Below are 22,960 nucleotides of genomic sequence, written 5' to 3'. Positions count from 1 at the left end.
GTCATCACCGCCGGGCCCTCCAGCCACGTCTGATTGATGGGCCCCTCATCTGGTCGAGCACTTCCTGGGTAAGTAGAGGAAACGGACCCACCTGCCGACCGTCAGGACCGTGACCTCGCCGCTGCGGCGCTGGTCGGGCCGCCGCACCGGCACCGGCTTCCTCATCAGCGGCCATTTCTTCTGGCTGCAGCGCGTGCAGATGTTCTTGTGGCCGCCCTCGCCGCCGATGGTGTGCAGGTGGCTGCAGGTGTGCTTGGCGGCGCCGGGCGGCGCCCCCGGGGAGATGGGGGTCGGGGGGGGGCTCGGGCTGCCGGGGGAGACGGGGGAGGCGGGAGGTCTGGAGGAGAGACGGACGTTATTGTTCTGCTCCGGCAGATTCAGATGAAGAATTAAATTTGATCGACCGACAACTTTATCAACATTTTATATCGTCCGTCGTTCCTCGACTCGCCCGCGACGATCAGAGCAACAACACACTTTTCAAATGACAACACAACACTTTTCAAATGACAACACTTTTCAAATGACAACACAACACTTTTCAAATGACAACACTTTTCAAATGACAACACAACACTTTTCAAATGACAACACTTTTCAAATGACAACACAACACTTTTCAAATGACAACACTTTTCAAATGACAACACAACACTTTTCAAATGACAACAACACTTTTCAAATGACAACACAACACTTTTCAAATGACAACACTTTTCAAATGACAACACGAGTGGATCAAAGAAGCAGCAGTTCATCCTTTTTTTTCCTATTTATTGTGATGTTGCCACATATTTGTCTATGAACCCACAAGTGAGAGGGAAACACACAGAGAGATACACACAGACACACACAGCAACATGAAGACTCAGCGATACACAAAGACACGCACATAGACGCAGAAACAAACACAGACACACACACACACACACACACACACACACACACACACAGAAACTAACTCAAAGACACAAAAACAAAAACACGCACACACAAAGAGACAGACGCAGAGATAGACACACACAGAAACATGAATTCTCAGCAATACACAAAGACACGCACATAAACACAGAAACAAAATCAGACACATACACACACAGAAACTAACTCAAAGACACAAAAACAAGAACACACACACACACACAAAGAGACACACGCAGAGATACACACAGAAACATGAAGACTCAGCAATACACAAAGACACGCACATAAACACAGAAACAAACACAGAGACACACACACACAGAAACAAACTCAAAGACAGACACAGAAAAATGAAACTGACACACACAAACACGCACGCACGCACAGAAACATGAAGACATAGAGAAAGACACACAGACACAAACAACGACACACAATGGCACACATAAGAAGACTCCCACGTTCACAAAGATACACACACAGACTAACAAACACAGACACACAGAAACGTGCATAAAAACAGATTTACACATACAAAAACAGACACACAAAGACAAAAGCACAGAGAGACACACACACAGAAAGACAAACAGAAACATGAAGACACAGACAGAGACACACATTTAAACACATACGAGGACTCACACATTCACAAAGATACACACATACACACACACAGACTAATAAACACAGACACATGCATAAAAACAGATTTACACACAAAAACAAAAGCACAGAGACACATACACACAAAAAAAGGGAAACATGAAGACACAAAGAAAGACACACAGACACAAACAGAGACACACAATGACGCACATTTAAACACATACGGAGACTCACACATTCACAAAGACACACAAGTGGAAGTAAGAAGTGGAAACGGAGAAAAAGTGTACGACAACTCGGCGAGAGAAGATGACACGGCAGACGCTGGATGGAGATGTTAATGACAGACCATCAGTTGAAAGAAGCATCTGAATATGGTTTCATCAGGAGCTTTTTTAACCACAAGAGCCACCGTAGGTCAGAGTTTGACCCGATAACTGATGATCAATTAAGTTCATGTATTGATGATTTCAGTATTATCTGATTATTGTGTGGTTGATTTAAATTGTTTTTAACAATGAACTTATTTTTAAATTATCTAATTCAATAATTTGTATAACACAAAAACAAACGCGTAGAAACTAACTCAAAGACACAAAAACATTAAGACACGCACAGGAACACACTAACACACAATCTCACACACACACACTCAATGCCACACTAACACAGAGATGCACACACAAAAAACACGCAGAGAGAGATGCACACAGACACAGGAATACTCAGCAATACACAAAGACACGCACACAAAAACAGAAACAAACACGTAGAAACTAACTGAAAGACACAAAAACATGAAAGCACACACGCAAACACAGACACACACACAAGGCCCCACAAATACAGAGACACACGCAAAAAGAGACACACACGGAAACATGAAGACTCAGCAATACACAAAGACACGCACAGAAACACAGAAACTAACTCAGACACACAAACACACACAAAAAGACAACACAAACACAGAGACACACACACAAAAAGACACACGCTGAGAGAGACACACGCAGAGATACACACGGAAACATGAAGACTCAGCAATACACAAAGACACGCACAGAAACACAGAAACTAACTCAGACACACAAACACACACAAAAAGACAACACAAACACAGAGACACACACACAAAAAGACACACGCTGAGAGAGACACACGCAGAGATACACACAGAAACATGAAGACTCAGCAATACACAAAGACACGCACATTAACACAGAAACTAACTCACACACACAAACACACACAAAAAGACAACACAAACACAGAGACACACGCACAAAAAGACACACGCTGAGAGAGACACACGCAGAGATACACACAGAAACATGAAGACTCAGCAATACACAAAGACACGCACATAAACACAGAAACTAACTCACACACACAAAAAGACAACACAAACACAGAGACACACGCACAAAAAGACACACGCTGAGAGAGACACACGCAGAGATACACACAGAAACATGAAGACTCAGCAATACACAAAGACACGCACATAAACACAGAAACTAACTCACACACACAAAAAGACAACACAAACACAGAGACACACGCACAAAAAGACACACGCTGAGAGAGACACACGCAGAGATACACACAGAAACATGAAGACTCAGCAATACACAAAGACACGCACATAAACACACACAAAAGTTGTTAGTAATAGAATTTTAAATTCAATTGAGAAATGTTGGTTTAAATAAAGCGACCATTTTCTATTGGTTTTAAAAAGGCTAAGAATATTTTTAAAAGGAAACATTTGTTTTTACATACATTTCAATAAATCAAAAATAAATACATGTTTAAAATTCTTAGTCTCTTAAATTAAATTTAAAAATCTAGGTATGAAATCAAGGTCAAACGTAATCGTTTTATCCTCCGTGTCGTCTTTAGGCTTCGGGTCACCTTGACCCTGCGATAACACGAGGGTTAATGTATTTTTGACGTATGGAATTAGAATATAAAACTCTATGTGTTGAGAAAATGGTCTGATGATGTGTTCAGGGTGAAAATATCTATGGCTTCAGAATCTGTCATGTTCTCGTCCAGTGAAGATAAACTTCAAGTGACCAGACGGATTTTTATTTGACTTTTGCCGCCATCTAGTGGCCACTGCTTCGACCTGCAGCCATACAAGAGTTGACGAGTTTCAAACTCACCCGTCAGAGTCGATGCTGTTGTCGTGGATCATGGCTTTCAGAGCCTCTGAGTTTGCTGGAGAAGATCAGAGCGAGAGAGAGAGAGAGATCAAAACAAAACGCTTCAGCAACTTCAGAAGCAAAGCCTTTATTGAAAGATAACCACGAGCGATTAACTTGGTAACACAATTAAAAGCTGCATCACACAATCACTGCTGCGTTACACAACCAGCCTCAAGGGAGAAGCGACGACTGCTGCTGCTCTTCATTCAGAATTAAGTTGGATGGCTTTACTTCTCATGCGTGACACTAAATATTGAGTCGGTCGCTTTTATTTATTTCTGTCTTTTTTTAAATGTTTGAATAAAATATTGATCGTTTTTTTACTAGTTTTGTTGAGTCTCTTGAAATCAAATTTGATGTGTGATACGTCTGAGGAGCATTCATGTGTTGATGAAGCTTCGTGAAGCCCATTAGATGGCGCTCTCTGCTCTATACTGTATATTATCTGCAGCCAAACACTAGTAATAATAGTATCTGCAGACAAACACTAGTAATAATAGTATCTGCAGAAAAACACTAGTAATAATAGTATCTGCAGCCAAACACTAGTAATAATAGTATCTGCAGCCAAACACTAGTAATAATAGTATTTAAAGCCAAACACTAGTAATAATAGTATCTGCAGCCAAACACTAGTAATAATAGTATTTAAAGCCAAACACTAGTAATAATAGTATCTGCAGCCAAACACTAGTAATAATAGTATTTAAAGCCAAACACTAGTAATAATAGTATCTGCAGCCAAACACTAGTAATAATAGTATTTAAAGCCAAACACTAGTAATAATAGTATCTGCAGCCAAACACTAGTAATAATAGTATTTAAAGCCAAACACTAGTAATAATAGTATCTGCAGACAAACACTAGTAATAATAGTATCTGCAGCCAAACACTAGTAATAATAGTATCTGCAGCCAAACACTAGTAATAATAGTATCTGCAGCCAAACACTAGTAATAATAGTATTTAAAGCCAAACACTAGTAATAATAGTATCTGCAGCCAAACACTAGTAATAATAGTATTTAAAGCCAAACACTAGTAATAATAGTATCTGCAGCCAAACACTAGTAATAATAGTATTTAAAGCCAAACACTAGTAATAATAGTATCTGCAGACAAACACTAGTAATAATAGTATCTGCAGCCAAACACTAGTAATAATAGTATCTGCAGCCAAACACTAGTAATAATAGTATCTGCAGCCAAACACTAGTAATAATAGTATTTAAAGCCAAACACTAGTAATAATAGTATCTGCAGCCAAACACTAGTAATAATAGTATTTAAAGCCAAACACTAGTAATAATAGTATTTAAAGCCAAACACTAGTAATAATAGTATCTGCAGCCAAACACTAGTAATAATAGTATCTGCAGCCAAACACTAGTAATAATAGTATCTGCAGCCAAACACTAGTAATAATAGTACCTGCAGCCAAACACTAGTAATAATAGTATCTGCAGCCAAACACTAGTAATAATAGTATTTAAAGCCAAACACTAGTAATAATAGTATCTGCAGCCAAACACTAGTAATAATAGTATCTGCAGCCAAACACTAGTAATAATAGTATCTGCAGCCAAACACTAGTAATAATAGTATCTGCAGCCAAACACTAGTAATAATAGTATCTGCAGCCAAACACTAGTAATAATAGTATTTAAAGCCAAACACTAGTAATAATAGTATCTGCAGCCAAACACTAGTAATAATAGTATTTAAAGCCAAACACTAGTAATAATAGTATTTAAAGCCAAACACTAGTAATAATAGTATCTGCAGCCAAACACTAGTAATAATAGTATCTGCAGCCAAACACTAGTAATAATAGTATCTGCAGACAAACACTAGTAATAATAGTATCTGCAGCCAAACACTAGTAATAATAGTACCTGCAGCCAAACACTAGTAATAATAGTATCTGCAGCCAAACACTAGTAATAATAGTATCTGCAGCCAAACACTAGTAATAATAGTATCTGCAGCCAAACACTAGTAATAATAGTATCTGCAGCCAAACACTAGTAATAATAGTATCTGCAGCCAAACACTAGTAATAATAGTATCTGCAGACAAACACTAGTAATAATAGTATCTGCAGCCAAACACTAGTAATAATAGTATCTGCAGCCAAACACTAGTAATAATAGTTTCTGCAGCCAAACACTAGTAATAATAGTATCTGCAGCCAAACACTAGTAATAATAGTATCTGCAGCCAAATACTAGTAATAATAGTATCTGCAGCCAAACACTAGTAATAATAGTATCTGCAGCCAAACACTAGTAATAATAGTATCTGCAGCCAAACACTAGTAATAATAGTATCTGCAGCCAAACACTAGTAATAATAGTATCTGCAGCCAAACACTAGTAATAATAGTATCTGCAGCCAAATACTAGTAATAATAGTATTTAAAGCCAAAAACTAGTTATAATAGTATCTGCAGCCAAACACTAGTAATAATAGTATCTGCAGCAAACACTAGTAATAATAGTATCTGCAGCCAAACACTAGTATAAATAGTATCTGCAGCCAAACACTAGTAATAATAGTATCTGCAGCAAACATTAGTAATAATAGTATCTGCAGACAAACACTAGTAATAATAGTATCTGCAGCCAAACACTAGTAATAATAGTATCTTTACTTTCTCAACAAGTCTATATTGAAATATTAGTCTACACCCTATAGATCTATGGCAGTCATCGATTGTGGATGAATGTTGATTTATAGCTTAATAAACCTGTCATCTTTGACATAAGAGTCATAGATGAAAATATTATGTTTTGATTATCAATTTTATTTAAAGTTATGTACTCAAAATCATATTTAATGATCCGAGACCTTCAATTGGCTGAAAATCTAAATTCGTGTTTAAACAACCGATGGATATAGAAAAAGATAATTGAACTAATAAATAATTAAAAAAGGATTAGCAAACGTGGATTTTAAACAGTATAGAGTACGACCGTGATAGTAAAGGATTACAAGGAAGACGCAGCTGAGTCAATGCTCTCAATTTGAAAGCCGAGTGTTTATTTCCTCCTATTAAATGTTGTTTTGGAAATTTAGATAGATTTTCCTTTATCATTCCCACAAGGGGAAAGTTTAGACGCAACACATCATGTCACGTTTACCGTAAAGTTTAGAGAGAACGCTCAAGATTTAAGTTTGGCTCAAGAGTGAAGAATCCCGAGGGACGGCAAGAGGTGCTGCAATGACAGATAGACCCGCCTTTTGTTGCTTCTGATTGGTTGATATTGCGTCAACGGATCTGCAAGCATTATATTGACATTCAGTTAACGCCGCGCGTCAGGTTTAATACAAAGTTGCATGAGAATAAAAACAGATTTTTCAACCGTTATTAAAATGTTTTATGGGAGAGGTTCACTGTGTGACCAGGAGGTGGCAGTGTTTGTCCGTCATTTGAAACAAGTGAGTTTCTAATATTACCGACAGCACGTTGGTGGATCAGTATTACCTCAAGAAAAATGATGTTCAAGTTTATTTTTAGATCGTTGGTGTTGCTTGGAGTCAATGTTTGTACTCTAAGAAATATACATTACAAGTGTGTGTCCCTGTATTTGTTGAGACAAATGATGTGAAGAATATGCTTTTATCCACCTTTAACTGTTAAGTAAAATCTGATATTTATGAGGTTATTTTAACAGTATTTAAGGCTTTTTGCAGAATTAAAGGTTCAGGTTTATTTCTATTTAAGCAAAAAAGTACTGAGACGACCACAACTATAAACTGCAGGTTTATATTGACATGGATAATGCGCTAAATATAAATGTTATATTAAACATGAAAACATGCACTATTAAATGGTTTGGATTATGACTAAGAAAATGTCCAAAATCCTCCTATTTTTACACTTACACACACATACATCTTCATATAATATAGAGAAACTGAAACAATGAAGGGAAACCATCATATATATATATATATATATATATATATATATATACACAGCTATGTTCAGAATAATAGCAGTCCAACATGACTAACCAGATAAATCACTGTTTTTGGTATAAAACATAATAATCAATGGAAAATAATTTACCAGCAGGTGTAGTAAAGTCAGAGGAACCAACAGACCCAACTTTAATGATTTGAATACTACTGGGTCTGTGTAATTGACTAATTAAGTAAAAGGGGCGTGTTCAAAAAAAATAGCAGTGGAGTTCAATCCGTGAGATCATTCATTTTGTGAAAGAAACAGGTTTCAATCAGGCCCTTATTTAAGGATGAAGCACATGTTGTGCCTGCAATTCTCTGTGAAAACTGATGAAAGATGGGTCGTGCCAAACGTTGTTCAGAAGAAATGCGCGCTTTGATTAAAAAGTTGATTGGAGAGGGGAAAACGTCTAAAATAGTGCAGGAAATGATCGGCTGCTCAACTAAAATGATCTCCAATGCTTTAAAATGGAAAGACAAACCAGAGAGACGTGGAAGAAAACGTAAGACTACCATTCGAATGGACCGAAGGATAGTCAGAATGGCAAAGACTAAGCCAAGGGTCTGCTCCAGGGAGATCAGAGACGGTCTGAAGGTACCTGTGAGTGCTGTGACCATTAGAAGACGCTAATGTGAAGCTAATCTACAGCAAGAAGGCTCCGCAAAGTCCTACTGTTGCAAAAAAGACATGAGCTGAAGAGGATTGCATTTGCCAAACATCATGTCGACTGGCCTCTGGAGAAATGGAGAAACATTTTGTGGATGAAAGTAAGATTGTTCTTTTTGGATCCAAGGGCCGCAGACAGTTTGTCAGACGAGCCCCAAACACTGAATACAAGCCAGAGCGCACTCTGAAGACCGTGAAGCATGGTGGTGCAAGATCATGATATGGGGCTGTTTCTCTTACCATGGTGTCGGGCCTTTATATCGCATACCAGGGATCATGGATCGATTTGGATACATCACAATACTTGAGGAGGTCATGCTGCCTTATGCCGAATGGGAAATGCCCCTGAAATGGGTGTTTCAACAGGACAATGACCCCAAACATACCAGTAAGGAGCCAAATCTTGGTTCCAGACCAACAGAATTGAGGTTATGGAGTGGCCAGCCCAATCCCCAGACCTTAATTCAATTGAGCACTTGTGGTGTGACATAACATTTGCTGTTTCTGAGGCAAAACCCAAAAATGCAGAGGAATTGTGGAAGGTTGTCCAATCTTCCTGGGCTGGCGTACCTGTTCAGAGGTGCCAGAGGTGGGTTGACGCCATGCAGCACAGATGTGCAGCAGTTATCAAAAACAGGGGTTATTCAACCAAATATTAGTTAACTAATTGTCAGGATTGCTAAATGTTAATATTTTTTCAGTTTATTTAGTAAATATTTGGGTTTGTAATGAGAAATGCCGACACTGCTATTTTTTTGAACACAGAATTATCACCTTTTCCTTCATATTCTGTTAAGTAATTAAATATTGATACTTTTTTCTTTATGATTTGTTGTGAAATACCATGTGCAGCGTTCCTAATGAAAGAAAATAAAAACTATTATAAGGATTTTGAACTTTATTCACTTTTTTAAAAACACTGCTATTATTTTGAACATAGCTGTATATATATATATATATGTATATGTGTGTGTGTGTGTGTGTGTGTGCGTGCATGCGTGTCCGTTTGGTAAATTAATGGTTAAAACCTTAAATAAAGATTATAAACAGAACTTTTTATAGTGAAAGTAAAGGCATTTTTACACACAAAGAGCTTTGGACTGTTTAACTGTACGTACCTTGATTCTTCATGATGCAGTGAACGATCTGTCCGACCGTGTCATCGTTCTCACTGAAGGTGTCGTTGAGCTCTGAAAATAAAAGACGAGTCAATCGAACCAGCATTTCAAGATGCAACAATGGAACCACTTTAGGTTTGTTCAATTCTAATGCAAATGCCTGAAGAAACAAAAGTAAAAACTGAAAGAATGTACATTCATAGAAACTGCAATAACTAAAAATCCATCCCTGACATCCCTTTCATCTCTAAAAGTTGCCCCAAACTTATACATTTTTATTGATTATTACCGTCTGAATTGTGTTTTCTCTAAAGTAACATTGCCATGCGACTCTTGACGAGACATGAGACTTGTTTAATTCAAGTTTACAATAAAAATTAAACCTTCTAACCAATGAAAATGAGTAAAATCTGCTTTATTTTTACAGTTTTTTCATCTAAAGATGGGTCTGTGGATATAATGCCGACATTATACTGCTCCAAGTCTCGTACCCCTGACCCTCTAATGCACATCTGACCAGAATATCACAAGATGGTTTGAGACACAAGACTTGTTATTTTAATCAACGCTGCTGAGGGCAAATGGCAAACGCCAGAATGTAGCGTAGAAACCTGATCACGGTGAAAAGCCTTCGTTTGAATAGGAGAGCAAAGAAAAGACGAGCTCGTATGTTTGTTGTTTTTCCATCGACTCTTTGTCTGCGTGTCGACACCTCCCTTCTGACGAACAAAAGGCAGAACCAGATTCAAACCCTTCTGGATGGCTCTACGAATCAGCCGGACACTCTCCTCTTTTTTCTCACTATAATTTCCCTCACTCTTCTCCTTATCCATCTGTCTACCCCCCCATCCTTCCTCCCAGCCGGTCAAAGCGGCAGGCCGTCAACAATGAGTCTGGTTCCGCTCGAGGTTTCTGCCTTCTAAAAGGAAGTTTTTCCTCGCCATAGCTCACTGTACAGTGTTTCACTTCTTGCTCTTTGTTGAATTGCTGGATCTATTTTTCCTTAATCAACTCTAGTCTTATTTCAACTGTATGGTGTCTTGAGATAACTTTGTTATGATAAGACACTTTAAATAAAATTGAATTGAATTGACACATGCGGGTCCGAAACCGACCGTGGCCTCGTAACATAAACGCTTTCTCATTTTCCATTAGGAAGGTGTTTATGTTACGATGTTGCCGGTCTTTTGAAGGATGCCGGACGATGTTTTAGGAGAAGATGCTACTCGACGTGGATGAGAAATGCCACCTCAGTAAGTGGCGAGATAATGCATCGCGACCACATGTAAGCCAATGAAACACAGAACGGCGAGATAGAACAAAACTCTGTCACCAGCGAACACACCCCGTCTGTGAGGGAGGTTTTCCACTCCTTGAAAGACTCAATAAATCTAGGATGGGCTTTTAGCATCTCGCTCTCTAAGCTGTTTAAGTTGCTGGTGTTAGTTCTGGGAATTTCATGGTTTAACTGAAAGTGTCTCCAGTTTAGATAAAATAATTCATACAATTTCCATATATTTGTATTTTTAATTAGCCTTAACAGTAGTACAAGTGTAAGAAAAGATAGTTTCTTCCATATACTGCGTTATTTTTATCACAATTCTTCGATACTGAATAGCTGCATACTGTTTGAATTTGTAAAAATGTTTTGCTTCTAAATCCATCATAGCCATTTTATGGTTTACATTACAATAAAGTGTGTGTACAATTTTATTTTATTTACATTTAACATGCAAATATTCACAGTGTTGCTTTATTGTGTTGCAATTACACCTCCGGGCCACTAGATGGTAGTAGGGTACTGAGGACGAGAGGATATAGTGACTCCCAGCAGCTTTTAAAGCTGATGTTTGGACATATTTTGTTTGAAAACAAATGAAAGCAGTTATGACTGAGGACGAGAGGATACAGTGAGTCCAGCAGCTTTTAAAGCTGATGTTTGGACATATTTTGGTTTGAAAACAAATGAAAGCAGTTACGACTTCGTCAAGAGTCGTGTGGTCTGTAAATACTACAACACCAGAGTCAAGTACTGGACAATACTACACATATATACTTGTTACAACAGTATCACAATATATCGCAATATATCGTGCCGTTGTATCGTGATACTTATCCCCAGATAACTGCTAATAACACAGCTAGTAGAGAGAACTTGAAGTTGATATGGTTATAATACCTCATGTCTGAACTCCTGTATTTGGGCGAAGTCAGTTATGTAACTCTGTCCGATGATGGGAAGAGGTTTGTTTCAGGGGAGGAGAAATTCCCCGGCATACGTGTTGCCGCCTCGCCTCAGGCCAAGATCAAGTTACAACTCATTTAAATCCCTGAATAAGGAAGAGGGCCATAAAGTTTGTCCCATTCCATTCAACATTTGTCTGTTGTTGTCCTTAAAACATAAACTAAAGACATGATAATCAGGAAGATTATTATTCATTTCAAGGAGTTCAAAAAATAGTTTTTTCTCCAGTATTAACAGAATGGCTTGTATTATAATTAATATTGTGTGTTTATGGAACAATGATCAGTTGAGTTAAACAACGTCAATGAAAACACGTAGAAAACCAATAACGACATTTAAAAAATCTACAACTGAGAAAGTGACATCGAGAACAATAAAAACCTCAATTAACCTTCAAAATTATATTTTTTGTAATAATAAAAATTGTTGAATTCATTAGAAAACTGGGTCTTTTTTTGAAGATTTCAATGTAAATAAATTATGTGTAAAAAGAAAAAAGGAATTGTTACCATCCAGGAATCTACTATACTTTTTTTATTATAATTTCTTTTTTACCACTGAATGTATTCATGCATTGTAAAATATAAATAAACAGCAAAAGAACAATTGAAACTTTAATGTTTTTTCAAATTCAAAGTCTGATTTTATGCTATAAAAATCCGGTGTTTGAGTTTTACTTGTTCTTTGAATATGAAGATCAATATGAGGCCAAATGCAATTTCCGATCATCTCCAGAGCTACTTGCCTGTAGCCGTGTGGGCGTCGTTCTCCACCTCGTCCTCATCTTGAGCGTCGGTCGTGCAGCGGTAACCTTTCCTCTTGAGGATGTAGCAGATCAACACGCCCAGCAGGCCCAGCAGGAAGAAAATAGGAAGCACCACGAAGGCGGTCAGGTCGCCGCTGCCCTTTTCTGACCCGTCCTTGGCCGTGACAACGGTTGTCTGGTTCGCTGGAGGACGGAGAGGTGTGGAAAGGTTTGATCAGGAAATCTTTCAAACAGCTGTTCTTTATTCTGGGCGACTTAAAATAGAACTATAGTAATCTCTGTAGGTCAGACAGAAGATATGGAACCGAGCAGAGGCTGTTGACACACTTGTGTTAGTATTTTTGAAAGGTTTTCAATGACTGATTACAATATTTTGCTGCAGGGGGATTAAAAAAAAAAAATAATATCAGGACCAGAGGAGAGAAATCCTTCCAGGCTATTGCTCCTAAGCTTTGGGACCATCTCTGTGTTTGATGATCTACTGACTCCTTCAAGAAACATCTCTGTGTTTGATGATCTACTGACTCCATCAAGAAACATCTGTGTTTGATGATCTACTGACTCCTTCAAGAAACATCTCTGTGTTTGATGATCTACTGACTCCTTCAAGAAACATCTCTGTGTTTGATGATCTACTGACTCCTTCAAGAAACATATGTGTTTGATGATCTACTGACTCCTTCAAGAAACATCTGTGTTTGATGATCTACTGACTCCTTCAAGAAACATATGTGTTTGATGATCTACTGACTCCATCAAGAAACATCTGTGTTTGATGATCTACTGACTCCTTCAAGAAACATCTGTGTTTGATGATCTACTGACTCCTTCAAGAAACATCTGTGTTTGATGATCTACTGACTCCTTCAAGAAACATCTGTGTTTGATGATCTACTGACTCCTTCAAGAAACATCTGTGTTTGATGATCTACTGACTCCTTCAAGAAACATCTTAATACCTTTTTTTTTGTGCTTTTTCTTCACTTTCTTGTTGCTCATCTGGCAGATAAAAACATTAGCCATAAAACTCTCTGAGTTAATGGAAACGAGTCAGTCATTCATCTTCAGTACGGATGTGGTTCGTACCTGAACCACAGCAGGGCTTTTCTATGCAGCCTCATGAGGAATTTTGCAGCTTCCTGTTCAGAATAAAGTCCATTTTTAAAGCGTGTGAAAAGATGGTAGTGGGATGCAAGCGTCATCAATATTCCACTCATCATCATCCGTCAATAATGACTTCATACATAAATCAACTAGATGAATTAAATATAATCGACATCACTTAATCATCAGCATATTAGTTACATTCTTCCTTGACTTTTACATTAGGTTGTCATTCATGTTTGATCGTCTCTAATCTTTACAAGCCTAAAATACTCATTTGTAGTTTCGAATTAAATAAACGCACACAATGAGTTCTAATTTTTTTCTGTGAATAATTGAAGATATAACACACAACACGTTAAGGACAACGTTAAGACAATCGACCACATCGGAGTGTAGTTTAGGTTAGAAAAAGATGGTGGACATTATGAGGGCATGTTAGGTCAACTTGTGTTTCATTTTGAATAAAATGATAGTTTAATATTCTTTTATGGTCGAACAGAGGAAAAGGTTCCAGACAGTTGTATGTCATAACCTCATTTCCTTTTATAGCCCAGTTACAATATTCAATAAAGTATATATTTTAAAGATCAAGATAAAACTGAGAACACAACAGGAGTTCCAGAGAATCAAGGAAAAGCCTGAACAAATAAAAGTGTCTTCAGATGTTTCTTGAAGGAGTCAGTAGATCATCAAACACAGATGTTTCTTGAAGGAGTCAGTAGATCATCAAACACAGATGTTTCTTGAAGGAGTCAGTAGATCATCAAACACAGATGTTTCTTGAAGGAGTCAGTAGATCATCAAACACACAGATGTTTCTTGAAGGAGTCAGTAGATCATCAAACACAGATGTTTCTTGAAGGAGTCAGTAGATCATCAAACACAGATGTTTCTTGAAGGAGTCAGTAGATCAAACACAGATGTTTCTTGAAGGAGTCAGTAGATCAAACACAGATGTTTCTTGAAGGAGTCAGTAGATCATCAAACACAGAGATGGTTCCAAAGCTTAGGAGCAACAGTCTGGAAGGATTTCTCTCCTCTGGTCCGGAAGTTCAGGAACCATCAGTAGATTCTGATCCACAGACCTCAGAGCCCGAGCTGGGGTGTAAGTCTGGATCAAATGACTGATGGAAGGTCTGACCATGAATAGATCTGAAAGTAAGAACCAGAATTTTAAAATGATCCTGAAAGAAACTGGCAGCCAGTGAAGAGTTTGAAGGAGAAATGTAAGTTCTTCTACTAGAGCGCCTCAGAATTCTGGCTGCAGAGTTTTGTATGAACTGCAGGTGAGACAGATCCTTCTTAACAACATCAGAACATCAGTATGTGGTCCGACGGATTGTTGGCGTCAGATCAAAATAGGAAAACGTTGAAACACAGAGAATTAAAATAGATAAAGCATGAAAAGATAAGAATACAAGTTCACAATCATGATTTTTGTCAAGGTTTACAATTTTGTCATGTAACTGAAGCTTCAAACCATCCTGTTACCGAGTACAACACAGAGATTTATGATCTCCGATACATTGCATATTGGTTTCTGCCTCTGTTCAAAATCGTCGACATATTCCCTTCCAGCAGTCAGACAGAAACAGATATAATCTTGTAGGGCTGCTTCCAATAGGTACTACATTTCATAACGGATATATCGAATAACCTAAGTTACCGTATTTTTCAGAATATATGGCACACTTTGGTTGTTCTTCCTGACCTCAAACCGTGATGAAATCAAATCCATCAAAATAATGGGAAACTACGAAGCCATGTCAAGACCTTGGTCAAGAGGCTCAGGTGGAATACTGAGAGCAGCGGGTTAGACAACCCGTCTGACGACAATCCGTCTTTATTTGCTTCTTGTCCCCGCTGTGTATGTTCAATCCGAGCCCCCCTGACCCATGTAGGCCCCTTCACTCACTTCACCCTTCCATTGTGTGAGCAACATGCTGCGTCAGACTGAACGTTGCAACACTTGTTTACACAGTGACCATCCTGTGACCGCTGAGAATCAACCATTGTTACCGTCTGGATCAGTCCCACGCCTCCATTCACAGGACGTGTAACGACCAATAAAGTCAATTCAAAGGACTGTGTGATGAAGAGGTTTTGGCAGCATCTATAGTTTGAAACACTTAATACACATGAATATAATTCCTGTGTTTATTCTCATCGCGTTGACTGTAGTTAGTTTGAGACACCGAGGTTAAAATTCCACTTAACAAGACAAAAATGAGTTAAAAATACGGAGAAAACAAAAGTAAATACCCTTTTTATAAATTAAATCTGTGTGCAAAACAGGAAAAACTAAATATGAGTTTTAAAACATTTTCACCATTAATCAATAAAGTTTAATCTTTAATTGTTTGCTCAAGTTATCATTTGATAACAGTGAAGAAGAAGACAATGTCTGGCTTCTAGAGTTGACAGGTGTGGCGAGCAATTTACAAAATGATGTTTGTTTCCTAGATAAGATATTAGCCCGACAACAGCATGGTTGAAAGATGTGAATAAACAAATCAATGTTTACATGACAAACTTAAACATGCAACAGCATTGGGGGGGGGTCGTCCACATAAAAACAAATTCTTCTACTACAATATGGACCATTTAATAGCATGATAATAATATATCACCACATATTTTTTCATAGCATAACTTGAAAACGTCCTGTCGAACAATTAAAAAATAAACTGCTTTTGTTTTCTCTCCCTTTATTTGGAAGTGATATTTTCATGATGCCAAGAAAATGCATCGGGTAAATTAAAACGGACGACAATTGTTGTATCCAAGATATATTTCGTCATATCACCCGCCACGATTACTGCCACGATACTTTATATAGTGATACTGTAGTAACATGGATATGTGAAGTATTGTCGAGTACTTGACTCTGGTGTTGTAGTATTTACAGACCACATGACTCTTGACAAAGTTGTAACTACTTTCATTTGTTTTCAAACCAAAATGTGTCCAAACATCAGCTTTAAAAGCTGCTGGAGTCACTGTATCCTCTCGTCCTCAGTCATCACCAGGATCTGACAGGATTTCATTGGACATTTAGTAGCGAAGGACGTAATTGCAACACACCACTGAATAAATGCTGTGAATATTTGCATTTAATTGTAAATAAAAATATATATTATAACTTCATTTTACATTTGCAAGCAAGAAATTAAAAAATACAGTGCTGTTGAATACAGATACATAATGCTGGAAAATAATATGGGAATATATCGCTATATGGATATTTTCCAGCACCAGTACACAAACAAATATAATAGCACCTGCTGGGCTGAAATCCATATTTTTAGATCATTATTGTCATTGTTTTCTTGTTTAATGAAAAAACTAAATTGTTGGAATACGTTATAATATAATAAGAATCAAAGTCCTGTCAGATTTTAGTACCAAAAATTGGCTAAAAACAAAAGCATTTCTTCACTGATATGTGCATCTGACATAAATATAAATTCACAAGAAGGCATTTTAGTTACAGATCAATACAATCAGAGCAATACAATATCACACAGAGACAAAAATCAATACCTAACAGGCCTCGACATCAGCCTGGTGATATCAGAGGCTTTCACTACAAAAAGCCACACCTAAAAATCACAGCAAACAAGTCGTGATCATTCAACTGTTGGATAATTCTAACACAAGTACAACCAGTTGTCAGTATAGAATACAGGTGATTATTATTAAAAATCAATTCATCAAATAAAGGTTATGTGCTGAATATTATGCTCAACATGAAAAATAAGAATATAAGTCTGTGTTTTGTCTGCATCCAAACTATTATGATAAAAAGTCTTTATCAAGCGGTTTATACTGCGTTGCACATCACGACAACATTAACAACCTTTTCGCTGCATTAATCTTCTCGTGGGCTTCATAGTCACGACTGCATCTCTGGAACGATGCCGTACAAACAGTCGTTGTAATCATCATGCCATCAACACCTCTTCCTCCGCTGACAAAACTGTCATCTTCTCAAAAAGGCTCACGTATGCTCAGCCATGTTTTCACGAGCAAATTGATTTAAAAAATAATTATCGTCACTTATAGATAGTGATGCGCTGACGACGCTTCATGAAGCGCTGTTGTATTTTCAGCAGGTGGCGCCCTTGGCTTAAAAATGATGCCGGGTTTCAATGGACTATCTTTTAAAACAATAGATTATAGGTATTATAGAGTGACATCTAGTGGACTCTGAAAATAAAGAAATCTTCAGACACACACTTTACCTGATTTTGTACGACCACATATGTATGTATATGTCAAAGTACAGATTTGGAATCCAGTAGTATCTGGAATCCTCCTAGTACAGACTGGAATTCCAATTCCAACTACTGAACTGGGATCTGAATATTGGAATTCCAATCTGTACTAGGAGGATTCCTGATTCTACCAGTGAACTCCAAACCTCTACTAGGAGAGATTAGAATCCTACTACTGTATTGGGATCTGAATATTGGAAATCCAATCTGTCAAAAGGAAAAATGGGAATTCTACCAGGACAATCTCCAATTCTAAAAGGAGAAATTTGGATTACATCAAAATGTTTTGGAAAATAGACTGAATCATGGAATTCCAATCTGTACTAGTAGGATTCCAATCTCTACTAGGAGACATTTGAATCCTACTACTGTATTGGGATCTAAATATTGGAATTCTAATCTGTCCTAGGACAAATAGGAATTGTACCAGGACAATCTCCAATTCTAATAGGAGAAATTCAGATTACATCTAAATGTTTTGGAAAATACGCCGAATCATGGAATTCCAAACTGTACTAGTAGGATTCCAATCTTTACTAGGAGAGATTGGAATCCTAGTACTGTATTGGTCCTAGGACAAATGGGAATTGTACCAGGACAATCTCCAATTCTAAGAGGAGAAATTTGGATTTACCTCAAAAACTGTATGTAACCAAACCCTAACCCATATCAATATTATGCTCCAAGTTCAGTAGCAGGATTTCAATCTGTACTAGTACAAATTGGAATAACTAGTAGGAATCCAGATCCTACTTGATTCCAATCTGTACTGTGACATATTATTTATATATATATATATACAGAGCTTCAACATAAGTGTACAAAGACCATATTTATTTGTACTTTTATCTCATAGAAAATGATTTTTTTTGTGTCATAAAAAAACATTTCTTCGCAAAGGACACATCTATCCCGACTCCAACATAGTCTTCCTTCTAATGAGGTTGGATGCATTTAAACAGGTGCATTCTTAGCAAGAATCTAAATTCTCAGTTATTTCCTCCATTACTCTTATTGTTGTATTTAATTTTAGTAGATAGTTTTTTTGGAGTGAAGAAGAAGAAAAAAGCAACATCACTTGTATGTATTTGTACAAATGTATACATGCCTGTATTATTATCAATAAACATATTTGAAATGAATAAGAACACTATATTTCTTTAAAACCAAACTGAAATAACCATGTTTAAAGTGGGCAAACATAATGATCTACTTCTATGTTCTACTTTGTATGTTCTACATACTATGTTCCATGTTCTACTTGGTGTGCGGATACATTTTCTATGGACTTTACTTTATGTTTCTAGTAAGGATTTCCTCACATCCCATGATATTGAAAGCAAACTCCTGTTCTGTTGTATTGTCATTCGCTGGATGACAACAGAATCAGAAGGAAAGGGACGAACCAGCTGGAGAAAAAAAATCGTCTACATGTTTAATAGAAACATGTCAATAAATGAAGTAGTTTTTTTGTTTGTTTGTTTTAAAATACATAAACATTGAATTATATTAAAACCACAATGGGTAAAGGGGGGAAATTGAACGAAAGGAAATGTTGCTCATATGGTTCATAAATCGTATTATCTCTAATAGAAGCGCATCAAAACGTCTATTGTTATTTAAGCGCGTCAAGTTAGGACACGGAACTTTTCCATGGCAACAAAACTTCGACCAACTAAGAAACAACATGTCACGAAGGAACACGCAAAAAAAATCTTTTTAGTGTTTTGACATACAACCGCTTTCTCTTGTGACGTCACAGACGTGGAAAAACTTCCAAAGCAAGAAAAGAAAAAGATGGAAAATAAAACAGGGAGAAGGAGGGGAACTAACTTACGGTTAGCGGAGTCCGCCATGAAGGGACTGGTCAGCGACAGACCCGGGACCGGACACGTATGTTCGGGTTCAGGGAGCCGAGGTGAGTCGTGCAGGGAAGGAGGGACGCGCGTACGCCAACGTACTTCCTGATTCACCAACGTCGGTTACGCCCTTTCTTAAAGTGACACTCGTGTCTGACGGACAGCGTAGGATTTAAACGTAAGCGTAGAAATAAACGTTAAAAAAAAGAAAGAAAAAAAAAGTAAAATACATACGATGTTCAACCATTTAACTATAATTATTATAATCAAGAATAATGTCATTAAATAATGACAATTAAACTGTTAAAAAATCTAGATACAACATTTATAGCAGTAATGGATGATATTAAGTAAGTAAGTAAGTAATTTGTATTTATATAGCGCTTTTCTAGACCAGGGTCACAAAGCGCTTAAACAAACAAAACAAAATTCAATAAAATATATACTTTAAAGGTCAAGATAAAACTGATAACACAACAGGAGTTCCAGAAAATCAAGGAAAAGCCTGAACAAATAGAAACGTCTTAAGATGTTTCTTGAAGGAGCCAGTAGATCATCAAACACAGAGATGGTTCCAAAGCTTAGGAGCAACAGCCTGGAAGGATTTCTCTCCTCTGGTCCTGAACCGTGTTCAGGAACCATCAGTAGATTCTGACCCACAGACCTCAGAGGCCGAGCTGGGGTGTAAGGCCGGATCGGATCAGTGATGTAAGGAGAAGCTTGACCATGAATAGATCTGAAAGTAAGAACCAGAATTTTAAAGTTGATCCTGAAAGAAACTGGAAGCGAATGAGGAGTTTTAAGGATCGGAGAAATGTGAGTTCTTCTACTAGAGCGGGTCAGAATTCTCGGTGCAAAGTTCTGAATCAACTGCAGGCGAGACAGATCCTTCAGGTTTAGACATGAAAACAAACTGTTGCAATAGTCCAGGCGAGAAGACACAAATGATAGATAAGATGCCTCGGAGGTTTGGTGAGAGAATATTGGGAAGCACACAGGACCATGAAGTCCAAGGAACACACCAGACAGGTCAGAGATAAAGTTGTGGAGAAGTTCAAAGCAGGGTTAGGCTATAAAAAGATTTCCCAAGCTTTGAACATCTCACGGAGCAACTGTTCAATCCATTATCCGGAAATGGAAAGAGTATGGCACGACCGCAAACCTACCAAGACACGGCCATCCACCTTAATTTACAACGAACAAGGAGAGCACTGACAAGAGATGCAGCCAAGAGGCCCATAGTGACTCTGTCCCACTGTCAAGCATGGTGGTGGTAGCATGATGCTCTGAGGGGCTTCTCTTCAGCAGGGACAGATGGTCAGACTTGATGGGAGGATGGATGGAGCCAAATACTGGGCAATCTTGGAAGAAAACCTGTTGGAGTCTACAAAAGACTTGAGACTGGGGTGGAAGTTCACCTTCCAGCAGGACAACAGCCCTAAACATAAAGCCAGAGCTACAATGGAATGCTTTAAAACAAAACATATTCATGTGTTAGAATGACCTAGACATAAATCCCATCGGGAATCTTTGGCCAGATCTGAAACCCAACGTTAAAAACGCTCTCCATCTAATCTGACTGAGCTTGTGCTGTTTTGGAAAGAAGAATGGGCAAAAATCTCAGCCTCTAGATGTGCAAAGCTGGTAGAGACATACAAAAGACTTGCAGCTATAGTCGCAGCAAAAGGTAGTTCCACAAAGTCAGTGATTCCCAACCTGTGGGCCAAGGTATTGCAAGTGGGCCGCAAAATAGTTTCCAAAATGGTATTTTTTTGAGGGAGGGTGGATGTAATTATATAAAAATAAAATACACAATGTTTTAAATGTAAAACTCGTTAAGTTTAAAAGGATATTAAACCTTTTTTAAATATTATTTTCGTTATATTGTTTTTCCTTCGAGTATTACACATGTGAAGAGGAAATGAGAACGCATTATAATGTGTTCGTATTAATGGGGTTGGAGGTGGGCCGGAAAGGTTTTTGAGACCTAAAAGTGGGCCCTGAGTTGGAAAAGGTTGGCGACCACTGCACAAAGTCTTGACTCCGGGGGGCTGAATACTTTTGCACACTGCACTTTTCAGTATTTTATTTGTGACATTTTTTTTAAAAATCATGTATAATTTTCTATGTACTTCGCAATTGTGTGACACTTTGTGTTGGTCTTTCATATTAAATTCTCATAAGATATATTTATGTTTGTTGCGTAAAATGTGACAATGTGGGTGTGAATACTATTAGTATCTATCTACTTTTAGAACTATTTACTTTTAGATCTATCTAATTGTGCAAGCTGTAGATAGATAGATAGATAGATTGCACACAGCAATACAGGCGATAGATTGATAAAACAAGAACAAAGTGCAATAAAAAGATAATTGCAAGATGACATAATCTAAAGATAAAGAACAAGAACAAGACGGACAGACCGAGAACCCACCACTATGTATAATAAATGCATCATACTCCTGCTTGTTTATAGTAAGTAAGTAAGTAATATTTGTAGAGTGCTTTTCTAGACCAGGGTCACAAAACGCTTAAACATTTAAAACAAAAATCGATAAAATATATACTTAAAAGATAAAGACAACACCGAGTCAAGAAGAATCAAGGAAACGCACAAATAAAAATGTCTTAAGATGTTTCTTAAAGGAGTCAGTAGATCATCAAACACAGATGTTTCTTGAAGGAGTCAGTAGATCATCAAACACAGATGTTTCTTGAAGGAGTCAGTAGATCATCAAACACAGATGTTTCTTGAAGGAGTCAGTAGATCATCAAACACAGATGTTTCTTGAAGGAGTCAGTAGATCATCAAACACAGATGTTTCTTGAAGGAGTCCGTAGATCATCAAACACAGATGTTTCTTGAAGGAGTCAGTAGATCATCAAACACAGAGATGGTTCCAAAGTTTAGGAGCAACAGTCTGGAAGGATTTCTCTCCTCTGGTCCTGAACCCTGTTCAGGAACCATCAGTAGACTCTGATCCACAGACCTCAGAGCCAGAACTGGGGTGTAAGTGTAGTGGCGTATTTCAAAATATATATATATTAAATTTGCTTTTAGCTTTAACCTCCAGCTGAAGCTATGCAAACGTTTGGTTCCTCCCTAATGCTGCTCCCTGCTGGAAACACGTGTGTAATGTTCTTACTAACGCTTGCTCAAAGTGGAACTGTGTCCTATTTATTTTGTGTCAGTGGACCAGACA

General features: G+C 37.6%; 1 protein-coding gene across 2 annotated transcripts in view; it reads right to left on the bottom strand.

Moving 5' to 3' along the window:
* rell1 (RELT like 1) overlaps positions 1-19,853 on the bottom strand; it is a 24,750-nt gene extending 4,897 nt beyond the window's left edge. For both annotated transcript variants that reach the window (XM_087788554.1, XM_087788555.1), the window contains exons 1-5: positions 19,733-19,853; positions 12,491-12,694; positions 9,501-9,572; positions 3,705-3,759; positions 92-337 (exon numbers count right to left, since the gene is read on the bottom strand). In XM_087788554.1, the coding sequence (XP_087644680.1) occupies positions 92-337; positions 3,705-3,759; positions 9,501-9,572; positions 12,491-12,694; positions 19,733-19,751 (596 nt within the window). In that variant the 5' untranslated portion in view covers positions 19,752-19,853. The remainder of the gene's footprint in view (positions 1-91; positions 338-3,704; positions 3,760-9,500; positions 9,573-12,490; positions 12,695-19,732) is intronic.
* Positions 19,854-22,960: the final 3,107 nt, after the last annotated feature.

Source organism: Callionymus lyra, chromosome 4 (assembly GCF_982586985.1).
Source record: "Callionymus lyra chromosome 4, fCalLyr1.hap1.1, whole genome shotgun sequence".
Classification (NCBI taxonomy): domain Eukaryota; kingdom Metazoa; phylum Chordata; class Actinopteri; order Syngnathiformes; family Callionymidae; genus Callionymus; species Callionymus lyra.
The sequence above is the reverse complement of the archived record's forward strand: the minus strand, read 5'-3'. Positions and strand labels throughout refer to the sequence as shown.